The sequence below is a fragment of the Bactrocera oleae genome, chromosome 4 (genome assembly GCF_042242935.1).
Source record: "Bactrocera oleae isolate idBacOlea1 chromosome 4, idBacOlea1, whole genome shotgun sequence".
NCBI classification, from domain to species: Eukaryota; Metazoa; Arthropoda; class Insecta; order Diptera; family Tephritidae; genus Bactrocera; species Bactrocera oleae.
In genome coordinates, this window is record NC_091538.1 from 44,797,121 (window position 1) to 44,821,446 (window position 24,326).

Below are 24,326 nucleotides of genomic sequence, written 5' to 3' on the forward strand. Positions count from 1 at the left end.
CCTGTAGCAATTCGGCGCGACGACGAAGCCCTAGTGTACTAATGGAATTTCCAGAGTGAACAGGACTTATGAGTTGGCTTTCTTGAAGATGCACTGGTTGGGGTGATGCCGTATACACCCTATTGGCATTTGGAGGAGCTGCATTTGATACGCCTGCGTTCGAACTTTCAGCGTGTGTCACAGGAATTCGCTGAATAGCAGCTCGATCAGTAACACTATTATCTTTTGGATTGTCCACTATTGGAAAGCTGGTTGAAGTAGTGAAATTGCTGGCTGCAGCGAAATTAGACCCAAGAACGAAATTGGCAGGTGCAGCAGATGAATCCAAATTATTCGCGCGCGACATTATAATTTTCGTTTATATATAGTGCGCGATGAGGGTAGAGTAAATTTCTTAAGATGTTAAAAAATATGCGAGAATTTTTTGCAATTTACTGAGATATTTAATATTTATTTTTTAAAGAAATTATTTAAAGAAATTAAAAAATTTACTCCGTACTCTACCCTTTGAAAGTTGTCATGCGAATGCAACATCGGCTCCCGTTTACCAAAGTGCCTACTGTCCTAATTTTTTAATTGCTCCCGTTTCGCTTATTGGACTAATCAGAACGCGCCACGTCAGTTCATACGTAAGCAAGTAGGACTTACGATGATTACGTCAATCAATGCTGCCATATCGTTCGTAACAGGTATATTTAAGGGAAGTATTGCCCCGATTCAACCCATTTTTGACATACAGAGCTACTATTATCAGGAAATTATTCTCTCTGAATTTCAATTATATGTCTCATATTTCTCCCATTTTCGCACTGTAACATAGGAATATCAGGGTAATGTTATGTATCGAATTTCGTTCAAATCGGTACAGCAGGTCTCGAGATATGTGATTTCAGCTAAAAGTACGCGGTGCCACGCCCATCATCAAGTTTTGAAACCGGCTCGTATAAAGCCCACTTGTACCATTTTGGGTATAAATTTAGTTATCGGCTTTTAGTAGCTTTTAAAAAACCTGTTGTATTGAAAGGATTTGTCCTTTGCAATTATAGGAAATATGGCTTAAATGATTTTTACAATAAACCTTTTAAGGGGCTGGGTCATGCCCACACTTAGTTGTAGTTAATATTATACGACAATAAATATCGCGTCTTCATTTCTTTTCATTAATTTATATTTTTATAAGTGATCACTCACGGCTCCTAGTTTATATACTTTTATGGTAGGATTTTAAACAGACCTTTCCGCTATTTATTTCTACACATCAAACCTACCAAAACTAGCCAACTATCAAAGTCGGGTAGGCGATGTACACTCTCAACTTCCAATGGCATGAGAGTTATACATCTCTTCATCTCTGGTTTAAACCTTTGTAAACTATTTACAAAAACAGAGTAAGTGTTGCTTAGGCGTTTCTACATTGTTACCACATACCTATTATAAATAAAATAAATGTAACTTTTTTTATATAATATTTGTGTTTTATTTGAAACTCCTTGTTACGTCATACATTTATGTACTTGTATAAATACATGATTTCTTATAGATAAACACCTTCGTATATGCGTCTTAAATGCATATGTGTATTTATATACTAGAACTGATATACCTTTTACTAAGTTTATAAGCAAAACAGAAACCATAATTTCTCACCTTGAACACTTTATAAATATTAAAACACTTTTATGCATTATGCAGCTATGCTTTCTTATTTTCTTCCGCGATTTCATGACAATAACTTAAGTGATAATAGTTTAGTGTGTGTTTCGTATTATCGATAATAGTAAAATATCGAAATAAAAATTAAATTAACAATAATTTGCATAGAAAAATGTTAAAGTACAACTTATAAATCTAGCGTAAAGATAAGTGTCGGCAACGAGTTGCATGTCGCGCATCAATCTCGAATCCAATTAGGGTGGTGCGTGTGATACGAGATTAAGGCACAACAAAATAAGTCTGGTATCCTCAGCGTCACTCGATTAAAATAATTTATTTAATTGTAAATGCTAAGCTCTCAAAAACAAAAAATAATAATAAATAAAATAACAAAATAAAGAATTCAAATAAAATTTCTCTAAATTGCGCTCGACCTACGAAAATGCTAGTTCGGCCTTAACGTAATACACAAGCTCTTAGTTTAAGATTTTTACACAAATCATATTGAAATATGTATGAGTGTATGTGTATTCAAATATTATAAAATTAATTGCCTAATATTTGCCGTTTAGTTATTCTTAGTCTTCTGAGTCAAAAGAATTGCATATGCGCATAAGGCGCAGGATCTGCCGTTAGCATTGCATACGCCTTATGGCAGCAGTCGTGGATTGAAGCGACCCATAAAGAGTATGATGCCAGTGGGATTGTGACGTACGAAATAGAGGAATGGTTTATCGAAGCGTAAACGTGGTGCATCCGGTACGCGAGCCTGTCGTGGACGCAGTGATAGTGGCAGTTCCAGGTATTTCGGGTCGAGTAGATCGTCGTAGAAACCACGACCGAGCGCTGATTCATGCACTAGCGAACCGAAATCGATAACGGCCTCAGAAGAATCATAGGCACCATCATCATTTGCGCCCAAATCCTTGTTACGTTTACGTAATGGGGGCGCTGGATACATTTCGACATGATGGTGATCGGCAATCTTCTCCTCCCCACAAGTGCTGAAAGTGTTGATTTGTATGACGTCGGATAGGTAGATATCACGATTGGCAGAACCGGTAAGGCCACGCAGATCAGCAAAATCGGACTTGAACAAACCCTTAAGTCCCATCTTCTGCAAACCCAAGGATGCATTTACGAATGATCTATGTGAGAAACGTGGTAGCTGCACTTCCATACCGGGGCGATCCATTAGCGAGGTGAGTACACTACTCCAAGCATTCTTGCTGAAAGCCTGTTCAACAAGTTCACGTTCAAGGCGTTCCAAACTTTCGGCTGGCGAGAGCGTGCTCTGATGACCCGGCATTACATAAACTGTGCTCACAGTATCCTGTATGCTGCCGAATGCAACAATTGTTGCGTCCAATTTGGGTTCGTATCCAGCGGTAAAACCACTCTTGTACAGCACCGCTGGTATGGGTATCAGACGACGTTGGCGTACGGAGGGGTGTACTTGGAAGAACATTTCACCGTCAGTCAACTGTGTTGAGCCATGTTTGCAGTCGGTTTGGAAAAGATTGGCAGAAATGGTGGCCAATGGTCCATTAACCCAGAGACTGTTCGTGCGCAAATATTCCAGCACTTTGCCCATGGTGTGGCGTTTCACTAACAGATTCGTGCGACGCCGTATCACATCGTTCACGACATGGAAGTTCACTTCCTCCACATGTCCCGAATAGAATTGTTGCGTCTTTTCCTTGAAGAATTGCAATATCTTTCCATTCGAACGATCACTGAAGATCTCACGTACGAATGCGGTTGTCGCAATGTCGCTATCTGTGGCGCGTTCTACAGAGTCGGTGATATTTCGGAAAACTAAATGTGGGTTGAAAGTGACCATGTCATCTAACTTTAACACTTCGTTCATTTCGCCTGATGTACTACCACGTGCGCCGAGGAAAACCATTGAAAGCATCGATGTTAAAGCAAATGGCGACATTACTAAACTGCGCGCCGAGCTGATTTTTTCTGAGGTAATGGATTTCCAATAGCTGAATGCCAATTCATTGCAGAGTTTAACGAATGATTGCAGATCTTCGTCTAAAGTAGCTGTGGACGCTTCGAGGCCCTTGGAGCTCGAAGGGCTCGGCTCCATCTTTACAGGGGGTCGGGTAGCTTGTGTAGAAGTAGCCATTAAATTGTTTAGCTGCGCTGGACGTTGCATTGGTCGCTGTTGTGCGGTATTAGACGAATATGGTATGACCTTCGTGGGTTCGGCGGGCTTTGGCGCGTTTATGCCGGTCTGTTTGTTGTAGTATGACACGGGTTTGAGTGTATGTATACGTTTAGTTGTAGTAGATGCTGGTTTCGGCGTTGTTGTCGTTGTAGTGGTGGAAGTTGTTGTAGTCGAGCTGCTGGTTGTTGTGGAAGGCGATGCTTTTTCCGTTGCTGTTGAGGTAACAGCAAGTGCTGGGCTGGTAGGGAATTTAGGTATAATGTAGGCTGTAAGATCACCAGAATCAGCGGCGTTTTGTGGATCGGGACGGTCGTAGTTGAGCTGTGGAATTTGAGGACGTTGTTGTGCTACAAATGTATCGATAGGTTTAGCTGTGGTTTGTAATGTAATTTGCTCAGTAGAGACGATGAGTTCCGAAATAGTTGACTTATTGGGTTCCAAAGCCACATCTGCATCTGTAGCTTCCGAAGATTCTGTTTCAGCCGATTCTGACTGTGCTGGCTCTCCCGAGTCTTCAGTCGAGTCCCCTTTAGTCGTTTCTACCACATCTTGTTGTATTGACTGTGGTAGCGTTGGTGAGGTAAGCTCAATGTCAGTACTCTCATCGCTTGTGGTTTCCTGTTCGATAATAATACCATCGCCAGATGTGTTGACATTATTTGCTTCTTCACTATATTTGATGGTAGATTCTCCAAGTTTAATATAAGGATCCTCATCCGATTCGGTACTATCTATTTCATCGGAAATTGTAACTGTAACATCCGTAACTGTCTCGGGTTCATTGCCAGTATTTTCTTCTTCATTTTCGGTTCTGACTGTTGTGGTGCTTTCTTCTGCTGGTGCCACCGTTGTTGCCTCACTTTCGACTGTTTCTTTACTATTTACTGAATCTTCTAATTCATTAGTTTCATATTTTATTGTTGTTGTTGGTAGATTTGTATATTGTATTTGCAAGTTGGCGGCGTTACTCACACTATCCTCTTCGATATTATCAGTTTCTTTTTCTGTTGAGCTTACGAATGCCTCCGTAGAGACTTTTTCAGCTGTAGCATCTTTTGTTTCCTCAGCAGTTGTATCGAGGAGAATTGGTGTGATTGTGGTAACATCGTTACTGTCTTTTTTTTCCAGCGACTCTTTCTCATTGGTTTCTTGTTCTTCAGAGATTTCCAAGTTTTCTGTAACTTTCTCGTTGGAATTATTTTCGAACACCTCCTTCTCCGCACTCTTATTTCCACTGCTGTCGCTTTGACTCATATCTGTAGCATTGGAAATGTCCGTTGTTTCTATTTTGCTACTTATATGCACTTCACTAGCATCCACTTTATGGTCCTCTTTTTGTAGCTCCATATGTTCAACGACTTGAGTTTGCGCTTCGATAGCATCGTCTGTTACCTCAGCTGTCTGCGCATCCTGACTATTTGATTGATGTTCTTCTTCCATTTTACTGGATGATTCCTTAACTAACTGCGGGGTGCTTTCTTCTTGAGATGATTGCTCCTGCTCTGTAGAAGTCGACTGTACTATTTCATCCATTGCGATCTTCTCAGTTTTGGTCAAATATTGCTCTGTTGTTGTTACTTGCTCCGTTTGCTCCAATTCTGTTTGTGCGGATTGATGCGAATCTTCATGAACTTTGCTGGGTTTATATATATCCGCGTCATTATTATCCTCTATTTCTGTTATAATAACTTCGGCACTTGTCATTTCCTCTTTCTTTTCTTCATTAGCGCCTTCGGCGCTTAATTGTTCTGCCATAACAATTGTCTCAGCTTCGTGAAGCGGTTCTACAGAGCTTTCAGCTTCTGCTGACTGCTGAATGGGCTCCTTGTTTTTCTCTGTTTCATACATATCCCCAGTATTCTCTTGTTGTTGTTGTTGTGTGGCATATATTTCCAAAAGAGATGGTATTTGTGGTTTTAAAGTAGGGATTTCGGTTGGTCGAGTTGCTTCGATCTTAGTGGCTTCAGTTTTTTCAATGCTGTCAACCTGCTCCGTTTGTTTTTGTTCTGTGGTTCCAATATCAATCGATTCGTGTATTGCGCTCTCTTCTGTTGCTTCCTTTTCGTAACTATTAGTTTCTATGTCTGTCTCATCTACAACAACGTATCCTTCTGTAGTAACAAAATCCACGCCAACCTCGCTTTCTTCTACATTCTCCAGCGATAGCTCGGCTTTGTGTTCCTTTTCGTGCTCTTTTTCTATTTTTTCTTTGCTGTTTGCAGGTGTGGCGGGTTTCTCCTCATTTAAGCTGACATCTTCCTTAGAGGCATATGTAGAGGCCACGGGAGCTGGTGCGACTTGTGTGGTCAATTCGTTTACAAGTTGATTAACTGGAGCTGGCGTTTCCAGCAAGAACGGTTCCACATTGTGTACTTCGACCGACTCCTTAGCAAGTGGAGCTTTCGTCGAGCTGACCATTACGGACATACTGGCATATGCTGGCAAATTGTCGTCCAAAACTGCTGGATCTGGTTTCAGTAAGAAAGACGTGTTCAGTTGCGCAAAGTTCGTTAAGCGATTACCATCTTCCATTGGGTTGGGGCGATATGGATCCGGCTCCACTCCAGCCATTTGTTGAAGTACATCAGACAATAGGAAGTCAATTTCGCTGCGCGTCTCATTGGAGCTCATAAGTTGATCAGCAGCAATTGTATTGGCGCCATCGACCAGCGTTGAAGCTACTGTAGCCGCCTGCGTTTGGAATTCAGACATTTTTATTTGATCAGTTGGTTTTAACATATCCATATTTAAGAACGGTTTAAGATCGGCTACCTGTGGTGGTGGTTCCGTGGTTAAGGGATTTTCTGCAATCAGGGTATCAACTTTGTGTGTTACTGGCAGCATGGGTATTTGATACTCGGTACTGCTATCGGCAATATTAGTGTCGTCGGTGTGTACATTCACTTCGTCGATCACTTCTAAAACAGTTGTGTCATCATTATTGTGATCAACTGTGCCGAGTGTGGTCTCGTAGTAGGGTGCAGCTGTTGTTTGAACGTTATTTACAATAGGTTCTTGTACATCAGCATAAAGCGGTTCAAACTTAACAACATGCGCCTTGTCCTCAAGTATCGCCGTCGCTGCTGCTTCATTTTCGTCCTTTTCTTTTTCTTCAGTAGAATATTCTGAAAAATTTGTAGTGTCCGGTAACTCTTGTTCCATGAACTCTTCGGTTGTATTCTCTATTTTTGGTGAAGAAGTTGCCTTTTTTATTGTCTCTTCGGATGTTGCGGCTAATGTTGGTGGACGTATTGTAGTAATTAATTGTAATTGTTCTGTGATATCCTCCACTAAAGTCATTTCCTCTTGTTCTACGCTTACTGTGTTCACTGCATTCACATTTTCTTCCTTAGGCGTTCCGCTTTCAATGCTACCAGTAGTGATGACCGCAGGACTATCAAAAGATGTAGACTCAACACTTAATGGTTCTGCCGATGGTTTATCTACGACAGGTCGTTTTTCAGAAGCACTGGACTCGTTGATATCCGTCTCGGTATTCTCGCTTGCTAGTTCCTGTTTGAGTGATTCCATTATTTGATCGAAGGCCGTCATGGTATGCTGATCATCCAACGATGATGGCTTCTCCAACGGCTTATGATGCTGTTGTTGGATTTGTGCAAGTGATGGCAGAGGCTTACGCTTGAATTGCCCATAGTCTGATTCCTCATCAGTTCTGTCATTTTCAACAGAACCATGATGTCCAATATGTCCAGGTTTGTAGTGTGGTAGTGGATAGCTCGAAACGCCAGGGCGCTTGTTGGCATGTGAAGGCTTGACATGTATTGGATGATAACCTGGGAAATGTTCCACGATTAATTGATTTTCTGTTGTTGTTGTTGTAGAAATAATAGTTGTGAGTTCTGGGGTTGTGGTGGTTGGTGCTGGTGTAGTGGTCGTCGTTGTCGTTGTAGTAGTCGTGGGCTCTGGTGTTGTTGTTATAGGTTCTGGTGTTGTTGTTGTTGGTTTCGGTGTTGTAGTAGTAGTTGCTGGCTTTTTATGCGGACGTGGCCGAGTTTTGTTTGGCTTGTGGCTCACAGTGGCATTATGCTTACTGATTGTGGGCTCAACGATTATTGGTACGGGCGCGGACACATCGGCGACTGTTGAATGCTTATTACCTGCAGTGGGACGCGGCTTACCAGTAGCTGGTTTGCGCTTATCTGCAGTTTGATGTGGTTTGCCATTGCCTTGACCGGGCTGACGCGTGGGTTTCTTCTTCTTCTTTTTGGGTGTTGTAGAGCTGGGTCTTGGGGAGGTTGTGCTAGTAATCGGCTCTGGGGTAGTGGTTATTGGTGCCGGTGTAGTGGTGGTTGTTGTTGTCGTCGTTGTAGTTGTTGTAGTTGGTTCTGGTGTGGTTGTTGAGGTGGTGGTTGGTTCGGGCGTTGTCGTGGTAGTTGGCTTCTTCTTTATCTTCTGCTTATTGTGACCACCTTGCGGCTTTTTAGTGGTATTATCATTCTGTACACCATTCGGTGTCTTGTGACGATGAGGCGCCGCTGGACGCTTATGCACAACAACTGGCGGTCTCTTGCCATAACCCTCATCCAATTCATCCTTGTCTGCTACCGCGGTCGGGTGCGCTGTCGTTGCACTTTGTATGATTTCTTGGTTATTCAGGAAGACGCGTCGAGTTGTCGTATCCACGTCTGTGTATTCGGGTAGTTTGTGGTAGATTGGTTGCATTTGCAGCTGTGAGAAACCATCAAAGTGTTGCATATTCGCTGCGACATTTTGATATTGTTGCATGCCGGTGTAGACAGACTCATTTGGACCTAGTTCTTCTTGTACCACTTGTGGTGTCATAGCGGTGGATGTTGTAGTCGGTGCCGCTGTAGTTGTCTTACGCTTTTGTCCCGGCTTGCGCTTGTTCGGTTTGGGTCGCTTGGTGGCATGCGTAACAGGTGCTGCAGTTGTCGAGGCCTCCAGCAACTCGGAGTCCGGTGTCATGACAATTTGTTGTGGCTTTTGTTGTGGGAAAATATCACCGCCGCCATTACCGAAAATCGCCGGCAAAATCATTGACCAAGATGAGGTCACATCAGGTGTATCCAACGCAGGTAGCGCATCCTTTGAAATGTTCTTATTCGATTCCACCTCCTTGTTCAACACATTTTGTACACTATCGACAATATCCTGCACATTCTTTTCTGGCTCACGGTCGTCTACGGGCACATGTTGCACGATTGATGAGTTTTCGCCGTCCCCATTTGCTACAATACTCTGTATTTCCTCCATGGTCATGAGACGCTTTACCAGTTCACCGTTCTCATCGAACGTGTAGAACTCATAGCGATCGGGATTGAGTAGATCAATGGGACTCGCCACCTGTAGTGAGGGCTGTGGTTTAGGCACTTTGTGACCCAAGGCGTCAGTGAACTCAGGTTCGTTGCCGTTGAGTATAACCGAAACGGATGTGACGACACTGTAAATGTTATAGACAAGGAAGTTATTTATTTGTAACAAGTATGAAGGAAAAGCGAGAAAAAGTTTTAGTAAAAAATTAGGACTAAATTATAAAAAAAAGAAACGAAGAATCATGAAACCATTCTCTAATATAAAATTTTGTTAAGGTTTTTCGATATTTTCTACCAGTGAAGATTTTGAAAGACTAAACAAATGAAATATGCAGCAAATGGAATACATTTATTGTTGGTCAATGATTGTGATTTTATTGGGCTTCAATAGTCTAGTGCAGTCCAAATTTTGCCGAAAGGTCCATAGACCGTTTGAATAATTAATTTGTCGAATCTTTCGGCCGTGATAATGTTATGACATCAATTTGTTTTTGCTAAAACATAAACTTTGTTAGCTTCAATCTCAAAATCCAGCATTTTGACCTTAAGATGCTAAAATTTGCTATTATATGCAAAAATTAGTCTAAAGACTAAGTTTTTACTTCAATGTTTATTTATTAGTATTCAGATAACATAACCTTCTAGCATCATTTTTCACCGACACTTTTCAAATATACGATTTCATATTTCCAAGCATCACTTAATGCTTCAATATTTTCATAAGCTTCAATTTATCACATTTGACTGAATATTTACGGTGATTTTGAGTTGATATCATTTATATCGTTGTATACTTTTAAGCGCTTATGATCTGGCACAAATAAAATTGCATAATCTTGCTGTTGAATAATGTATGTATGGATGTACGGAAGCCCAAGTGCGAAGCTCAGTTGCAGCGAGTGATAAATACTGCTGCATTAGCACACATTTTCTGCTCACATCAAACGACACACTCACACTTATGTACATGCAATTGCAAAAGCGACGTTTGTATAACTGTGCATAACTGCTTGTTAGTGCGATAAACTATATCTTTAGTAGTTGCATTTGGACAAATGTTTTTTATTGAATTATCTGGCAGCATGCAAAATACAATTTTTATTTCGCAGCGAGCGCATAAGTCAGTGTGTAAGCTAAGAGCGTTATGTCCATGCATATTTTCCGTAAATTGATCGTACAAATGGTTCAGATTATAACTTATGATATTCTGTAGGGTATTTGGCAAATAAATTAATGGCTTAAATAATCGAGGCATTAGTCGCAACGTAAGCTAACAGCTGCTCAATGACTTTGAGAAGTGAAATATTAACTTATTTAGAAATTCTATAAGCAAGCGGAGCAACAATGTGCCTATCAAAAGTGAGACTTCTAGGTATATTAATGGGAGATTTTTATATTTCGAATGGAATATAGTTGTGCTCATTTTTCGTAGTATTGTAGTATAAGAATAATTTAAAAAAGCGGGGATAAGGACTTCTCGAAATAACATCATCGTCTGCAAGTTATTTTAAAATTAAAATTAATTTAATTTTTTTCCAAATTTAACCATTTTGACATGATTTCAGCATATTCATAGTAGTATTCATTTATCTCTTATTTTGATGTCGGGATATCACATCCATATTTTATATTATTATACTTATATTACTTGATCATTTGGTTTATATTGATATACAGTTTGCTGGATGTGATTTCAATTGGCGATATATAACTTTTAGTACATGACCTATTGAGTTTAGTTTTTTTGCGGTATATGTGCTTTTCGTATGAACTTCTGATTGGCTGTGATTTCAATTGAAACATATTTAGTTTTAGATTCGCTGTGATTTGAAATGAATTTTAAATATGATGTGATCACGAAAGCATATTTCCAACATATCCTCATATCATTTAATTAACTATTTAGATAGTCGCCAATTGAAAAAAAATGTATTTGTAATGTGATATAAAACCGCTCATTATATGATTTTCTTGATTGATCATCCTAAAAGATGGGACAACCGATCATGCAATTATCAATACGTAATGTGATTTCTATTACCAAATACTTATATAGACTAATTAATATGTGATCACTCATCTTATCATAAAAGCCGCTATTTAGATGTGATTGACAGAGTGCTCTAGCTTATTGTATCACCATATGATGTGATGTCGATTTCTAAAATCTTCATATGAACACAAGGTGTGATGCATCACTACATGCAAGCAATACCCTCCAAAAAAGATTTATATCCGTGTTAAAGTGTATATAAATTATTATAATGTATATATAATACGAGATGGTATAAATGAAATCATTTGGCAATCACCTCACTTTATATCACAAATAATATATATACTACTCATAAAAACTGTTATCAACCAATAATACATTGCATCATACTAAAGTATATCATACCCATCGCATTATAGAATATATTAGACCACATTAAATCACATCACAAAAATATAATCAAATGTTCTCACTGCATATAAAATACACACATTACGTTATATTAGAAAACATGTAACAACATCATTTCATGAAAATTAAGATCATGTACAATACTTTTATATGCAAATTATTTCGTCATTACATCACATATGCTGAATTTACGGCATAGAAAATTATATCAAATGATAATATATGACATCACATCGCATTGAGAAAAAGATCCTTACTAATTACCACTCATATTATATGATCGAAAATATTTTCACATGTCATTCATTCTTATACAATATTAACACATCTATTCATCACATCACATTATAGGATAAATCATATTCTATAACAAATCACAATAAGCAAAACAATAAATCAAATCGTTTCAATTCTTGTTACATTACGTTGATTCAAAATATATTACAATACTTTACGTATTTACATGTTAATTTAATACACCGAATTATATTATATTATTACTACATCTCATCATCTTCAAATCGCATCATTTAACAACATTTCCATATCGAAATGTTATCGAACAGCAAAATACTAGCGCAACAAACATCGAAAAATTTTACCCACCCGCACGATGTAAAATATAGGTTTTTCCCACAGTTGAGAAGTGTTACCTAACACAACGATGATTCTGTAAGCTTTAACAATCCTCTTAATGATGTCACCAGCTGAACTAGGCAGAGTGATTTTAATTCACATGAAATGGCTAGTATAAATAAATAAAAAATTTTACGAAATTTATATCTAAAACTATTCTTTTAATTGAAGCCCATCCATTTTGATATTTTTTTTAATCTCCGGCAGTTGCATGCTTTGTCTCATGTATAGAAATTGACTGTTTGTGACATTGATTTCAATTTTCCAAATGTGACAGTTTTCTACTGCCATCCTGTATTTCACCACAGTCACGGACTCTGTTGACTGGCATGACCGTGTAGTAGCCATAAGCGGCAGTGTACTCAAATGTCGCTCACGAACGAGTGCATATCTGCGGGTGACCAGTTTCTGAAATTCTGAAATTCGATACTGTGCTTTTGGGCAAATCAAATATTACGCGTGCGCATGCATTCCATTAGGTTGCCAACGCCAGCATCGGTACCACAAGCGTAATTTTCTCAAACATTTTGCATATTCATGAGTAGTTAGCGTTCGCATCGCCGCTATTGCAATTTCATATACCTATTTACATACATAGATGAACTCAGTACGCCAGAAGGGCACTGCTATTCTGCGGTTGATGTCGGTTGTGCGCGCGTGTTTGCTAGGCGTGTGTGTGTGCGTGCTTTGATACGCGACTCGATCAACATGGCAGATTAAATATGGATACGAATCCTGCGAGTTAATTTTTTGTGTTTTCGCTGCTTTTCAATTATGTTCTAAGCTAGGCTTTCAATTTATGAAATTTCAACTCTCTCATATATAGGTCACATATGCTTGAATGTTTGAAAGCACCATCATTTTTATGACGGGAGAACCTAAGTAATGAAATTGGTCCTAAGCTGGACAGTAACAGGAAGATAAAGCAATAAACTGTAAACCAGAAATTGTTACAAATACTGACCAAAGAGGTTTTTGCATACTCTGCATTAAGTAAAATTTCGAATCAAAAATAATTATAGTTTGATCGATCGGTTATTAACACTCTAGCTAACACACTATGGAGTAGTAACTGTTACGCACAAAAATGCGCGCAGACCCTATAAAATATATACATAAATGATCAGCATGATGAGCTGAGTTGATTTAGCCATGTCCATCTGTCTGTCCGTCTGTCTGTATATAAAAAAATTAATCACTCAGTTTTTAAGCTATCAATCTGAAATTTTGCACCTGTCCTTTTCTCACTAAGAAGCTGCTCATTTGCTGATATCGGACCACTATAGCATATAGCTGCCATACAAACTGAACAATCGGAATCAAGTACTTGTATTAGAAACTTTTTTACTTAAGGTAATATCTTCACGAAATTAAACACGAGTTATTGTCTAAAGCAACAATGTAATATCCCAAAAAATTGTTCAGATCCGATTACTATAGCATATAGCTGCTATACAAACTAAACGATTGGAATCAAGTACTTGTATGGCATACTCTTTCATTTGACGAGGTATCTTCACGAAATTTAACACGGATTATAACTTAAAGCAGCAATGTATTCTCCGAAGAAATTGTTCAGATCAGATCACTACAACATATAGCTGCCATACAAATTTAACGATAGGAATCAAGTTCTGTAAAGGGTATTATAGCTTCGGTGCAACCGAAGTTAACGTTTTTTTCTTGTTTAGTTCATATTTCATACACTCAGAAAGAAAGAACACTTCTCAGATCTTCATAAACTGGAAGTCTGAAACCTAAAACATGAGTTTATGGCATAACAGGGTATTCCAATGAGGATGATCCGTAATTTTTTTTCATTGTATTTAGTAATATTTACAATTTCATTGTGGAAAGTTATACGCAAGAGCAACGTTTACAAACTATTCAATTTTGTTATCAAAACAATACTTCTCCAACTGCAACTTTTTCAAGAAAATCATCTTCTCCGATGACGCTCACTTTCATCTGGCTGTAAATACACAAAACTGTCGATTCTGGAGCGAAAAACCATTACTTTCACCTGATTTGACAGTTTAGTGTGATTTTTGGTTTGGTGGAATCATCGGTCCGTACTTATTTTGAAATGAAGCTGGTGACACCGTTACTGTCAATCATAACCAACCTTTTGGAAGAAGTTGATTTTGATTATTTGCAAACGGGCCGACGTGCCACACAGAAAGTGCAACAAACGGGAAAAGATTGGAGATTCGATAATTTCAAGAAATTGTGACATTGAATGGCCTCCAAGAAATTGTGAGTTAACACCATTAAGCTACTTATTGGAAGTTATTTGAAGTCATTGGTCTTTAGCAAGAAACCAGTTAAGCTTTAGAAGTTAATATTGATAGGAGGCCATTTGATGCTATACTCAGAACTGAATTGTATCGATTGAACTTCCCATTAAATAGAAAAAATTTCCATTTCCTTAACAATTACTGTGTTTTTTAATCATATCACTTTTATTGGAAAACCCTGTATAAGAAATCCACCACAAACAGTTCAAATAATATTTATTCTATGCTTTAAATGGTTAACCTTTTAGCAGTTGTAAAGTTCATACTATATAATATATACTCTGATTAAGAACATTTGGTAGATATTCATAAACACTAAATCTCCTGTTATACTAAAATGCTTTGAAAGTTTATTCCTTTCTCGGCTAAGATCCTCCTAAATTAAATGAAATTCCATTTAGCCTATCCAGCGTTGTCGTAGAATTTCTTGTCCTTAATTAAAATACGAATATTTTTATAAGGTCACATCGTTAAAGCGGCCAAACAAATTTTTTGTCAATTACTTTTCATCCACGAGTTTTTTTTTGGCCAGCTACTTGAAAGCAGACTGTAATAAAAGTAATAAATTCATAATGAAGGGTTGCCACAACAACCGAAATTTTTAGCTAATCGATAAAGTGAGCGAAGCGCTGGTTTTAACCGACAATAGCTAAAGTAGCAGGGGGAGGTAGAAAATAAAAGAAAAGAACGAAGGAAAAAGTTTGCATATTTGAAAGGAGAAGAAATTTAAAAATAAATGAAATATATTCAAGAGCAGACCGCCGTTAATTACTTCATGAAAGAACAGTATACTAAGGTGTATAAAATAATTGCAATTTAAACGGTTTGTGACTATAAAAAAATATGTTTCGGAGTTCGGTATATTTAAATAAAGGGAATGTGTGCTGACTCTTGATGAGTTTAGCTATTAGATTCTTAGTTTCTGTATTGAATATCAATGTAAATTGTGTAACAATTTTAATTATTAATTTACTAGTTCATGTTAATTTATAATTTACTAGTTCATGTTGGTTAACTAGTTCAGACATCAGATCGTGGTTAGAAATGTTAAACATTGTGCACAGGGTAAGCGATGAAGCGCGACTTCATGGAAAAAATATTATTCCAAAGACCCCAAGATAAATATTTGTATTGTACAGTCTCTATTGTATTTGTTTCGAATTAATTCTCATAAGTCCCTAATTGAATTAATTTATAAATAGTTACCGAAACACTCCTCCATTCTTCCAATTCAAAAAAAATTTGTATGAAGTGCTATCCAGAAACAGAGAATATCATTTCATGGTCATATATTTTGCCAATGGCTCGCAACTACAGCTTAATCCGATTGATTAGTTGAAGATGAAAGGAAAGAATACGATTATTGATTTATATTTCTGCAGGAAAAAGAGAATATCATTCGAAAGTCATGTAATATACCAGTGGACTAATTTTTATTGTCAAGAATTAGTTACAACTGCTGATTAACCCGGTTAAGCAGTTAAAGTTTAATCGAAAGAATTCGATTATTGATTTGCTTCTACACAGCTACTGACTAATTCGATTGATTAGTTAAGGATTAACCGAAAAGATTTGAGTCTAGAATTATCTTTTGGCAGAAAATAAGAATATCACTCCAAACTCATACAATTTACCAATGGATTAATTTCATAACTTCCGATTAATCCGATTAATTAGTTGAAGATTAATATCATTAATCGTAAGAAATCGAATAACTAAGTGTTAAACATAACAATTTTAACAAGAACCAGTTCAAACGAACTATGGTAAATGGTGAAAACCTTTTTTAAAGTACTTTTTGAATGGAGTGATTATTTTCAACAAATTACCTCTGGGTAATCTTTTTTATTTAACGCGCTTACGAACTCTTTAAATAATTTTACATTTTTTCTAACCTATGCACATGGAAGTTTCAGAGTCAAGTAAAATACACTCACCTGGAACCGATAATTTTCTTCGACGATTCATCATCATTCTCACTGCTATGGGTCAACGCCGGTTCGTCATTAGACACAACTGGAGTAGTTAGCTGATAGGAAGCCTGCTGGGGAGCCACCGAAACATTGTAGGCAAATCCGGGTTGCTGACTCTGCTGAGTTGCTATCGTGGTGACGGAGGAAGTAGCACTGGTCACTTTGTTACCACTCGCGTTGGTGGTGGAACTCGCCGGACGTTTAGTCGACCATTTGGTTGTGCTATCAGCAGTGCTACCGCTAGTACTGCTGGTGCTGCTCGTTTTCGTTGTGGTTACATAAGTGGCGGTGGTGTTGGGCCGTTTTGTTTTATGCTGCTGCTGCTGCGGACGCTGTTGCTGCTGTTGTTTGTTTATCTGCGGTTGTGGCAGGCGAAATTCGTAGGCACCACCAGTGCCCAATGTATCGCTCTCTTCCTCGTTCACAGCATCGGGTCGTGGATCATTTGCATAGCTGCTGCCGTCGCCACTGCTACTGCTCGCCTGTCGTACGTGCGCCGCTTGAGTGGTCACTGCTAGCAGGCCGACAGCTGTCAGCAGCCACAACACGTTCGGACGCATTGTCGCTGCGGTCGTGATAATTCGACCTCGCGCTTACAAAACCTTCGACTTTGCACACACGCTCACAAAAAACCTAAAAAAACAGAATATTTCTGTTACACTGAAAGTGTGATTCTTTTCCCTTTGTAAAAATCGTTTGTTGTTGTTGGTTGTTTTCAAATTTCTTCTTCCTTGATTTGGCGACTTTGCTTTATTTTTCGGTAGCCTTCTTCTCCTTTGTGTTAGCTTTGCCTTTTGTGTTTATGTTACTGCTTAACAAAAGTGTTTTTTTGTTGCCTTCAAATGCCTTATTAAATATTTATAAATATTGTGTACCGAAAGTAAGTAGCTCTGCTCGCTGGGTCCACATAAAACAGTGAAAATAATGGAAAATCTGTAAAAAGAAGAAAAAAATCTAAAATTAATTAATGTGAATCGAAAGTGAAAAAACAACAAAAAAGCATTGGCACCTGATTACAGCCAAAATAAGTGAAATAAACTTGATAAAACTTCGAAGCCAGAGCGCGCCTGTGGCACTTAAGCAAACATAAGACACCAAGCAGTGACGCAACAACAAAATACCTATGTAAACAGTTTTGACACTTAAATTTGCGCGCCATATTGGTTGTCTAGTCAACCAATGGCCCGATTGTTGTTTGTTTTTCTGCCATCGTCGCCAGCGGCTTACCGGAGGCATTGTTTTTTAAGTGGTAATCTCTCTGATTGACATTAAACATTTATCGTAACTGATTTGCATCATATACGACCCACCACCCTCCCACTCTAATTCGAAGTTCTCATTTTCCTGGTTTAAAATTTTTTCTCGTCTCTGTGGGTTGTGCATCAATGTTATTGCGTCAATAGGGCATAGAAATTAATCTGCGTTGACTGGCGAGCCGCTTATCAGGCCCGGGAGTATATAAGTGTCAAAGAAATGATGATTGACAACAAATGAAGTGCGTGCAAACAAATGATAAACATAAATATATTATAGTACAATGTGCGTTCCGAAGTAAACAGTAAAAAAGTAACAAAGTAAACTCTAGTGACGCCATCTATATGTCGACTAGTGCGTTAAAATCTGCTATCCTTTATCGATTTCCAGGAAAAATTTCATGACATTTCATCTATTGGAAGTGGAGTTGACATGACATTTCATCTATTATTAAGTGTCGGTATGTTTTTATTATCGGTGCGAAAATGAGCTTCGAATATGTCAATTAGTTCGGCAGTTAAGTTATATGGTAAATAGAGTCGTGGAACTTATACTACCTTTGTTGGGTACGTTATTACTTTTAATTGAGATAAGTGAAGGAATAATGTTGTGTTAAAAGCATCAACAAACGAGTTAACAGTACTTCATTGGATATAAGACAGAGTCAGTTTTGTAACGCAAATTGTTGTGGGAACATAACTCATTTTGATCTTTTATTAAGGAACTAGAATGAATGAAAACTTTTTGGTGCGGATCTGTTCATTTATTTACATAATGAAGTTTATGTTTTTTACATTTGTTTGTTAATAAATTTTATAGGAATGTGCAAGGAATTTTATATAAAATCAATGGAAAGGAAATTTTAATCGGTCAATTTCGTCTTTGAGATCTACAATATATAGTTCTTAAAAGTCCAAATCTTAATGAAAATTTATAAAGAAGCAAGTGGAGATAATAAGCCGATTAGTCAAACATTTAAGAGCAGCGAATCGAACAAACTATACCAGTTGATCAAACTACTACTATCAGCATCTACTCAGACGCATGAGTAATTGAGTTAAATGTTTATTTAAGAAAAACAAATAGTATAATTCAAAGTTCTGCTCATCTGAAGCTATAACATTTCCCATCTTTCTGGCAATTTGAGGATTCCATCTCAAAAGAACTGCGGTGTTTGGCCGCCAAAAATGACTCAGATAAATTTTTGATACCCTGCTTTGATATGAACTGTATTCCAATGATGGAGTTCTGCATCAACCGTAACAAAGGGTAGTTCGAAGGGGCAAGGTCGGGGCTCTAAGGCGGTGAGCCAAAATTTCCTAGCCTGTTTTTCAAATAATTCTGAAAATTGTTTTGATGAAAAATTATAGCCTCGTTTCTAATCGCGAATTTCACTCGTGTTTTGGCAATTTCTCGCTTCTTTTGAAGAGTTGTAGTCGGTAGCATTCCCCATTAATGGATTCACTCGGTTATAGAAGCTCATAGTAAAGAACGCTCTTTTGATTCCACAACATGATTTTTTGGGTTTAGGGTTGTTGTAATGGATCCTGACCCCATTGCGTTCATTTTTGACATGCAAAATCGTCTTTCAGCGTCTTTGGTTTCGATTCATATGACACCCAATTCACTTGCTTCTGAATACTTCCGGCTGCATTTAAATGTTTTAAAGTGGTGGCTTGGGTGACTCCGAAACATTCTGCAAGCTCTTTTATATTTGGCAATAATCTTCAACGAGTAATGCTGTCAGTCCCTCAGTTTCCAAACCGAAATCACAACTTTTAAAATGTGTAAACCGCTTTTGCTACGTTTGCTCGCCTAAAGCATATTGACCATATACATTTAGGTGACTTTCAGCTGTGGTCTTTATAGTAGAATAATGGGAAAGAACTCCTCGCAAAAACACTTTTCCAGGCACAATAAAAAATAGGGAAAGGCTAAGTTTCGGATGTAACCGAACATTTTACACTTTTGTAACTTGCAAGAATCAAAACCCACGAAATTCTTCCAGATGCTGGCAGAACTTGTAGAAAAAATCTTGCGAACGAATTAGACACCCAATATTCGATAAAATCGTAAATAAGTTGCCATAGAATTTGGTGAATATACCACTTATATTGAAGGCCATAAACTTTGACTTAGTTTTATTGCTATAAAGTAGTATAGAGTTGACGTGAAGAACGTCAACCAGATGATCGGAAGTCATTATATTATTGATATGAGATTTAGACCAATCCCATTGTAATTTAGCGCTAAATCACATACTTTTTTAAGAAAACTTGTCCACCTAATTTTACTAAAATATCACACATTTTGATCAACTTAAACGATTAAAAGCCCAAACGAAAAAAAAATATATATAAATGGTATTAATACTTACTGACCGACAATTCGAAATAAAAATTGTTAGAATAACGAAAATCATTATAAGTAGCATATGGAAGTTGGGGGTAGTCCGATTACGCTGATCTACGAACTCATCCTTGCTAGGAACATGTGCACCAAATTTCATTACGATATCTAAAATTTTACTCAAGTTACAACTTTCACAGACAGCCGGACAGACAGACATTCTGATTTCAACTCGTCTCGTGATCCTGATCTACAAGTCTTGTATGTCTATAACGATTCGTTTCAGGCGATAAAAACAACTGTTAGGTGAACAAACCTGTTATACTCTGTAGCAACATGTCGCATGAGTATAAATATTTTTGTTTACTCTTCAAATAAATAACATATACTGAAAAAGACGCACAAGGATAGTATTAGGCCCACTTAAGTGGCATTTCCCCTTCAGACAGTGGCAGCATTACGCATTTCATAATGTGTCTGTAGACTTATCGATACATGATACCATTAACACTATGAAGTGACCCCAAACTAAAAGCCGAAAAGCATTCCCAGACCATAACATAGCCACTATGTTTGACTGTTTTCAGACAATACGAATTTTTAAGACGTTTGTTTCGTAGGCGTCGAACGTAACACACGTCATCACTTCCTGTCAAATTAAATTTGGACTCATCACTGAAAAGAACAATTTTCCACCTTATCAGACATTCTATATGATCTTTAGCGAACTGCGTTACGTTAGCAAATAAACGGTTTCTTCGCGTGCCGGTAACTGTGTTAATCAGCGTCATTCAGGCGACGAGCGACTGTTGTTGAGCAGATTGGTACCTAATCTCCTTTACCAATGGCAGAACGCTCTTAAATTGCAACTTTTTTTTAACTCTTTTGCAATTGCGCTGTCAGTTTTTCATCAGTCTCGTTTTTGGTCGGCCTACACGATGCGCTACTGTGACAGTTTTGTTTCTAATATAATGCCAATTTATTCGAAAGCTTGAAGAATTGTGAATTTTGTATTTATCATCATCAATATCACGTGCTTACAGCGCTTCACCAAATTTATTTGGAGCCATTACTTTCTTCGTTACAAATTTAAAATTAAAACGTGTTTTCGAAAAAAATTCAGCGCAAAAATTATGCTCAGTAAATGTTTCAATCAATACAAACTCAATTTGGTTTGAAAAAGAAACGAAGTTTCATTATTTTTTACAGTTATATAGCTAAGAAAATAGAGTTGCAATTGTTTTGTCGCAGTGGATTGACATACATTTTAAATTGTTTTCAAATATAATATAAGAGGCAAATGAAAAAAATGATCCCAACAAACATTTCAAAATATGTAACTTCAATGATGTAAATTTAGAAACAAGAAGCAAAACGTAAAAAAAAAATGGCATTGTAAGAGACTAAAAATCGTGTACTTCGCTCTAGTTGCAAATGTTTTGTCCGATACTGTAGCTGTAGACCAAATAGTAACATTTTAGTTTTTTTACGTTTAATATCTATAAACAACTGTGCTTTATTTCAAGCCATAAGTTTTTAATGTCAATAAAATTAAATGGTAATTTAATATTTGAGAGAAATTCGTATGAGCCTTGCATACTAATAAAACTGATCTAAAATGAAACAAAACTTGGTAGCAATAAAGAGGTATAGCATCCTAGTGACGTATATGTAGACCCCCTTATATCAATTTAACTCGAAGATGTTGTGGTTGCTTTTACATGTTCATTTTTTGAGAGTAGCGCGCAGCAGTTAAGGTGTGAATTGAAGACAGCTATTATTTAAAGCCAACTTATATTTCTTAAAAGATGTTGTACCTAATTTCAATTTTAATTCCTTGAACGAATTACAATTTTTAATTTAAATTGAGAAATAGTAATTCGAATACTACAAATAAAATTTAGTAAATTCAAAAGCAGCGTTTAACTTCTGTTTTTTAAGTTTAACCGCTTACTTAATTTGGTGCCATACGCCATCTTATGTGGTTTTTTTCTTATTAAATTAATAGACTTCAAGTTATATGTAAAAGTAGTATTTCTAACAAAATAAAAAATTGAATAAATGCGAGAACTCACTTTTGTTCTCATTATACAAAAAAGTCCACGAAATTCTACTTTTCCGCGTTTTAAAAGCTTCTCGTCGCAAATCCTCTGAGTTTAGCACTAATTAAAGCACCGACACGCTTGTCAACAACAGCCTAACAGTCGCATGCTCGACAAAAGCATTTAGGCAAACCACAAAAACTGTCTCAAAGTTTTCAAACGCGAGCACAGCAGAGAAAAGGCATTTTATCTCCATTTTGCGCTCGTTTTTTCTACCAATTTTCAGCACTCTATAGCAAATCTCTCCAATTTCGACACTTGAGCGCTGCGCCAAACCGCTAATGTTATACTTATGCCTCTGTTATTGCTGGTGTTGTTGCCGCAGTCACAGCTGTTCGCAAGTGTTGTTGTTGTTGTTGGGCGTACAATAGAATGCATTGTAGGCAATTAAGCGCAGCAACAGGAAACCCGGTGTGCTGTGAAGAAGTTGGCGTGGCTGTGTCTACGTGTGTGTGTGTGGGTGTGCGCTTTAAATAGAGATGCTAACGCTGGTGTCGCGTCTGCTTTGGTGGTGTTGGCTAAAGCTTATTAGCATAATTACGCAACCCCAATGCAGCCGAGTTGCCACCGCCGCTTACCAGCGCGCTTTCGTGAGTGCACTCTTAGTCTATGGCATCACAAGAGATTTGCGTTTTGGGTAAATGCCTTGCGGTTTAATTTCAGCACATTTTTTTTTAATTTTCTTTCGTTTTCTACCGTTAGTTGCTTGTCGGTATTTGTTAGTTTTCGGATTTTAAAGTTATGATTTTGTATGCTCGTCAGCTGTATATAATTGATAGATTGTTGCAAGTAAGTATTTACTTTTGGTTGAGGCAAAATTTTAATCAAAACTTCAAGTGTTTCTTTGTCATTTTATATTTCTAGTTGATTGCCATTTTAATAAATTGCAAAATGGATGAAGCAGTTTTTCTTTTCATTTGTTGGATGCATTAAAGAGCATTCAAATATTCGTTTATAAAATCAAAAAGCAATTTCTACTATAACTGACACACGTATATATTTTTTCTGGTCACTTTCAATTGAATGCATAAAAATAAATTCGCTTTTATGAATCCTAAATCAGTTGTCTGTTTCTTTCGCCCAATCGTCAACCCTTTCTCAGCAGCATCGTTTAGCTCGCCTGTCCATAAAGTACTTTTGGGTTTGTCATTTGGGCATTAAATGCAAAGCAATATGTTAATAACAGTGCCAGAATTCGCATTTAAAATACCCAAATGACAGTTCAAAGCCTTTGCTGTCAAAAATGTTTCGGATATAAATAAACCGTTATATAAATGCAGTAGTTATATGAGGGGAGAGTAACATATGTAGGTATGTCATATAATAGTTTACGTACATACGCCTATTGAAGTTTATTATAAAATCTAAAAACATTAAAGTAGGAATTTTTTTTGCTATGAATGTATAAAAATCTTGTACCAGCTGGAAATGTTATGTGTAAGTTTATGAAAATTGTAGTAATGCCAGAAAGAAAAATATTATATATATTTACGAAAAACAAAACTGTTTGCCATTTTGTTGGATCTAGCGTGTATAGCTATGTATATTGTGATGGTAATAAAAAATCAACTACAACGATTTTAAGACAATTTGTTATGTTTAAAACTGTTTTAAGTAAGTATTGCTAAGGCAAGTGTGTAAATGGAATATCTTAAGCGTTGAAAAGTTTCAAAACTCTCCATTTTTATAACAAATAAATACTAACTTCAATGTAAAAAAAAATATTAAAAAGCAAAAACTTCTCATATATCTGCATATAACGTGTAAGCCAGATTAAAATATTTTGGATGTCATATTTTTGGTGAAATAGGCAAAATTGCTGAAATCGATTTTAGACCCCACAATAAATATATTCAAAGCGCTTCTTTGATAGCTGAAGAACTTTTGATTCATGTCTAAGAGTTTTGTTTCCACACAGAATGGTATTAATGAGCGCCGTGATTTCCATTGTAGCAATTACCGCCGAAACTTAACCTAACCTACAATTGTATATCGCCCTTCTTTTATCATAAGGAGTTAGAACTACATATGTATTAAAGCAATCATTTTGTATAAAAGTTATATCGGCGTATATTAAAAATTTAAATTAAATTGGTGTTGTTTTAGACGGGTGGTCTTCAATGAGGCACTACATCTTTCGCAGTTGGTTTTTTGACAGCTATTACTTGATCTATACTTAATT

General features: G+C 37.2%; 1 protein-coding gene across 4 annotated transcripts in view; it reads right to left on the minus strand.

Moving 5' to 3' along the window:
- Positions 1-1,449: 1,449 nt before the first annotated feature.
- The window catches only part of LOC106624001 (mucin-2), a 117,455-nt gene continuing 94,578 nt past the window's right edge, over positions 1,450-24,326 (minus strand). For 3 of the 4 annotated variants that reach the window (XM_036362703.2, XM_070108049.1, XM_070108050.1), the window contains 2 exons: positions 16,404-17,372; positions 1,450-9,254 (listed from right to left, as the gene is read on the minus strand). In XM_036362703.2, coding sequence (XP_036218596.2) covers positions 2,303-9,254; positions 16,404-16,999 — 7,548 coding nt within the window. In that variant the 5' untranslated portion in view covers positions 17,000-17,372 and the 3' untranslated portion in view covers positions 1,450-2,302. The remainder of the gene's footprint in view (positions 9,255-16,403; positions 17,373-24,326) is intronic. The other variant, XM_036362705.2, reaches the window with a different exon arrangement.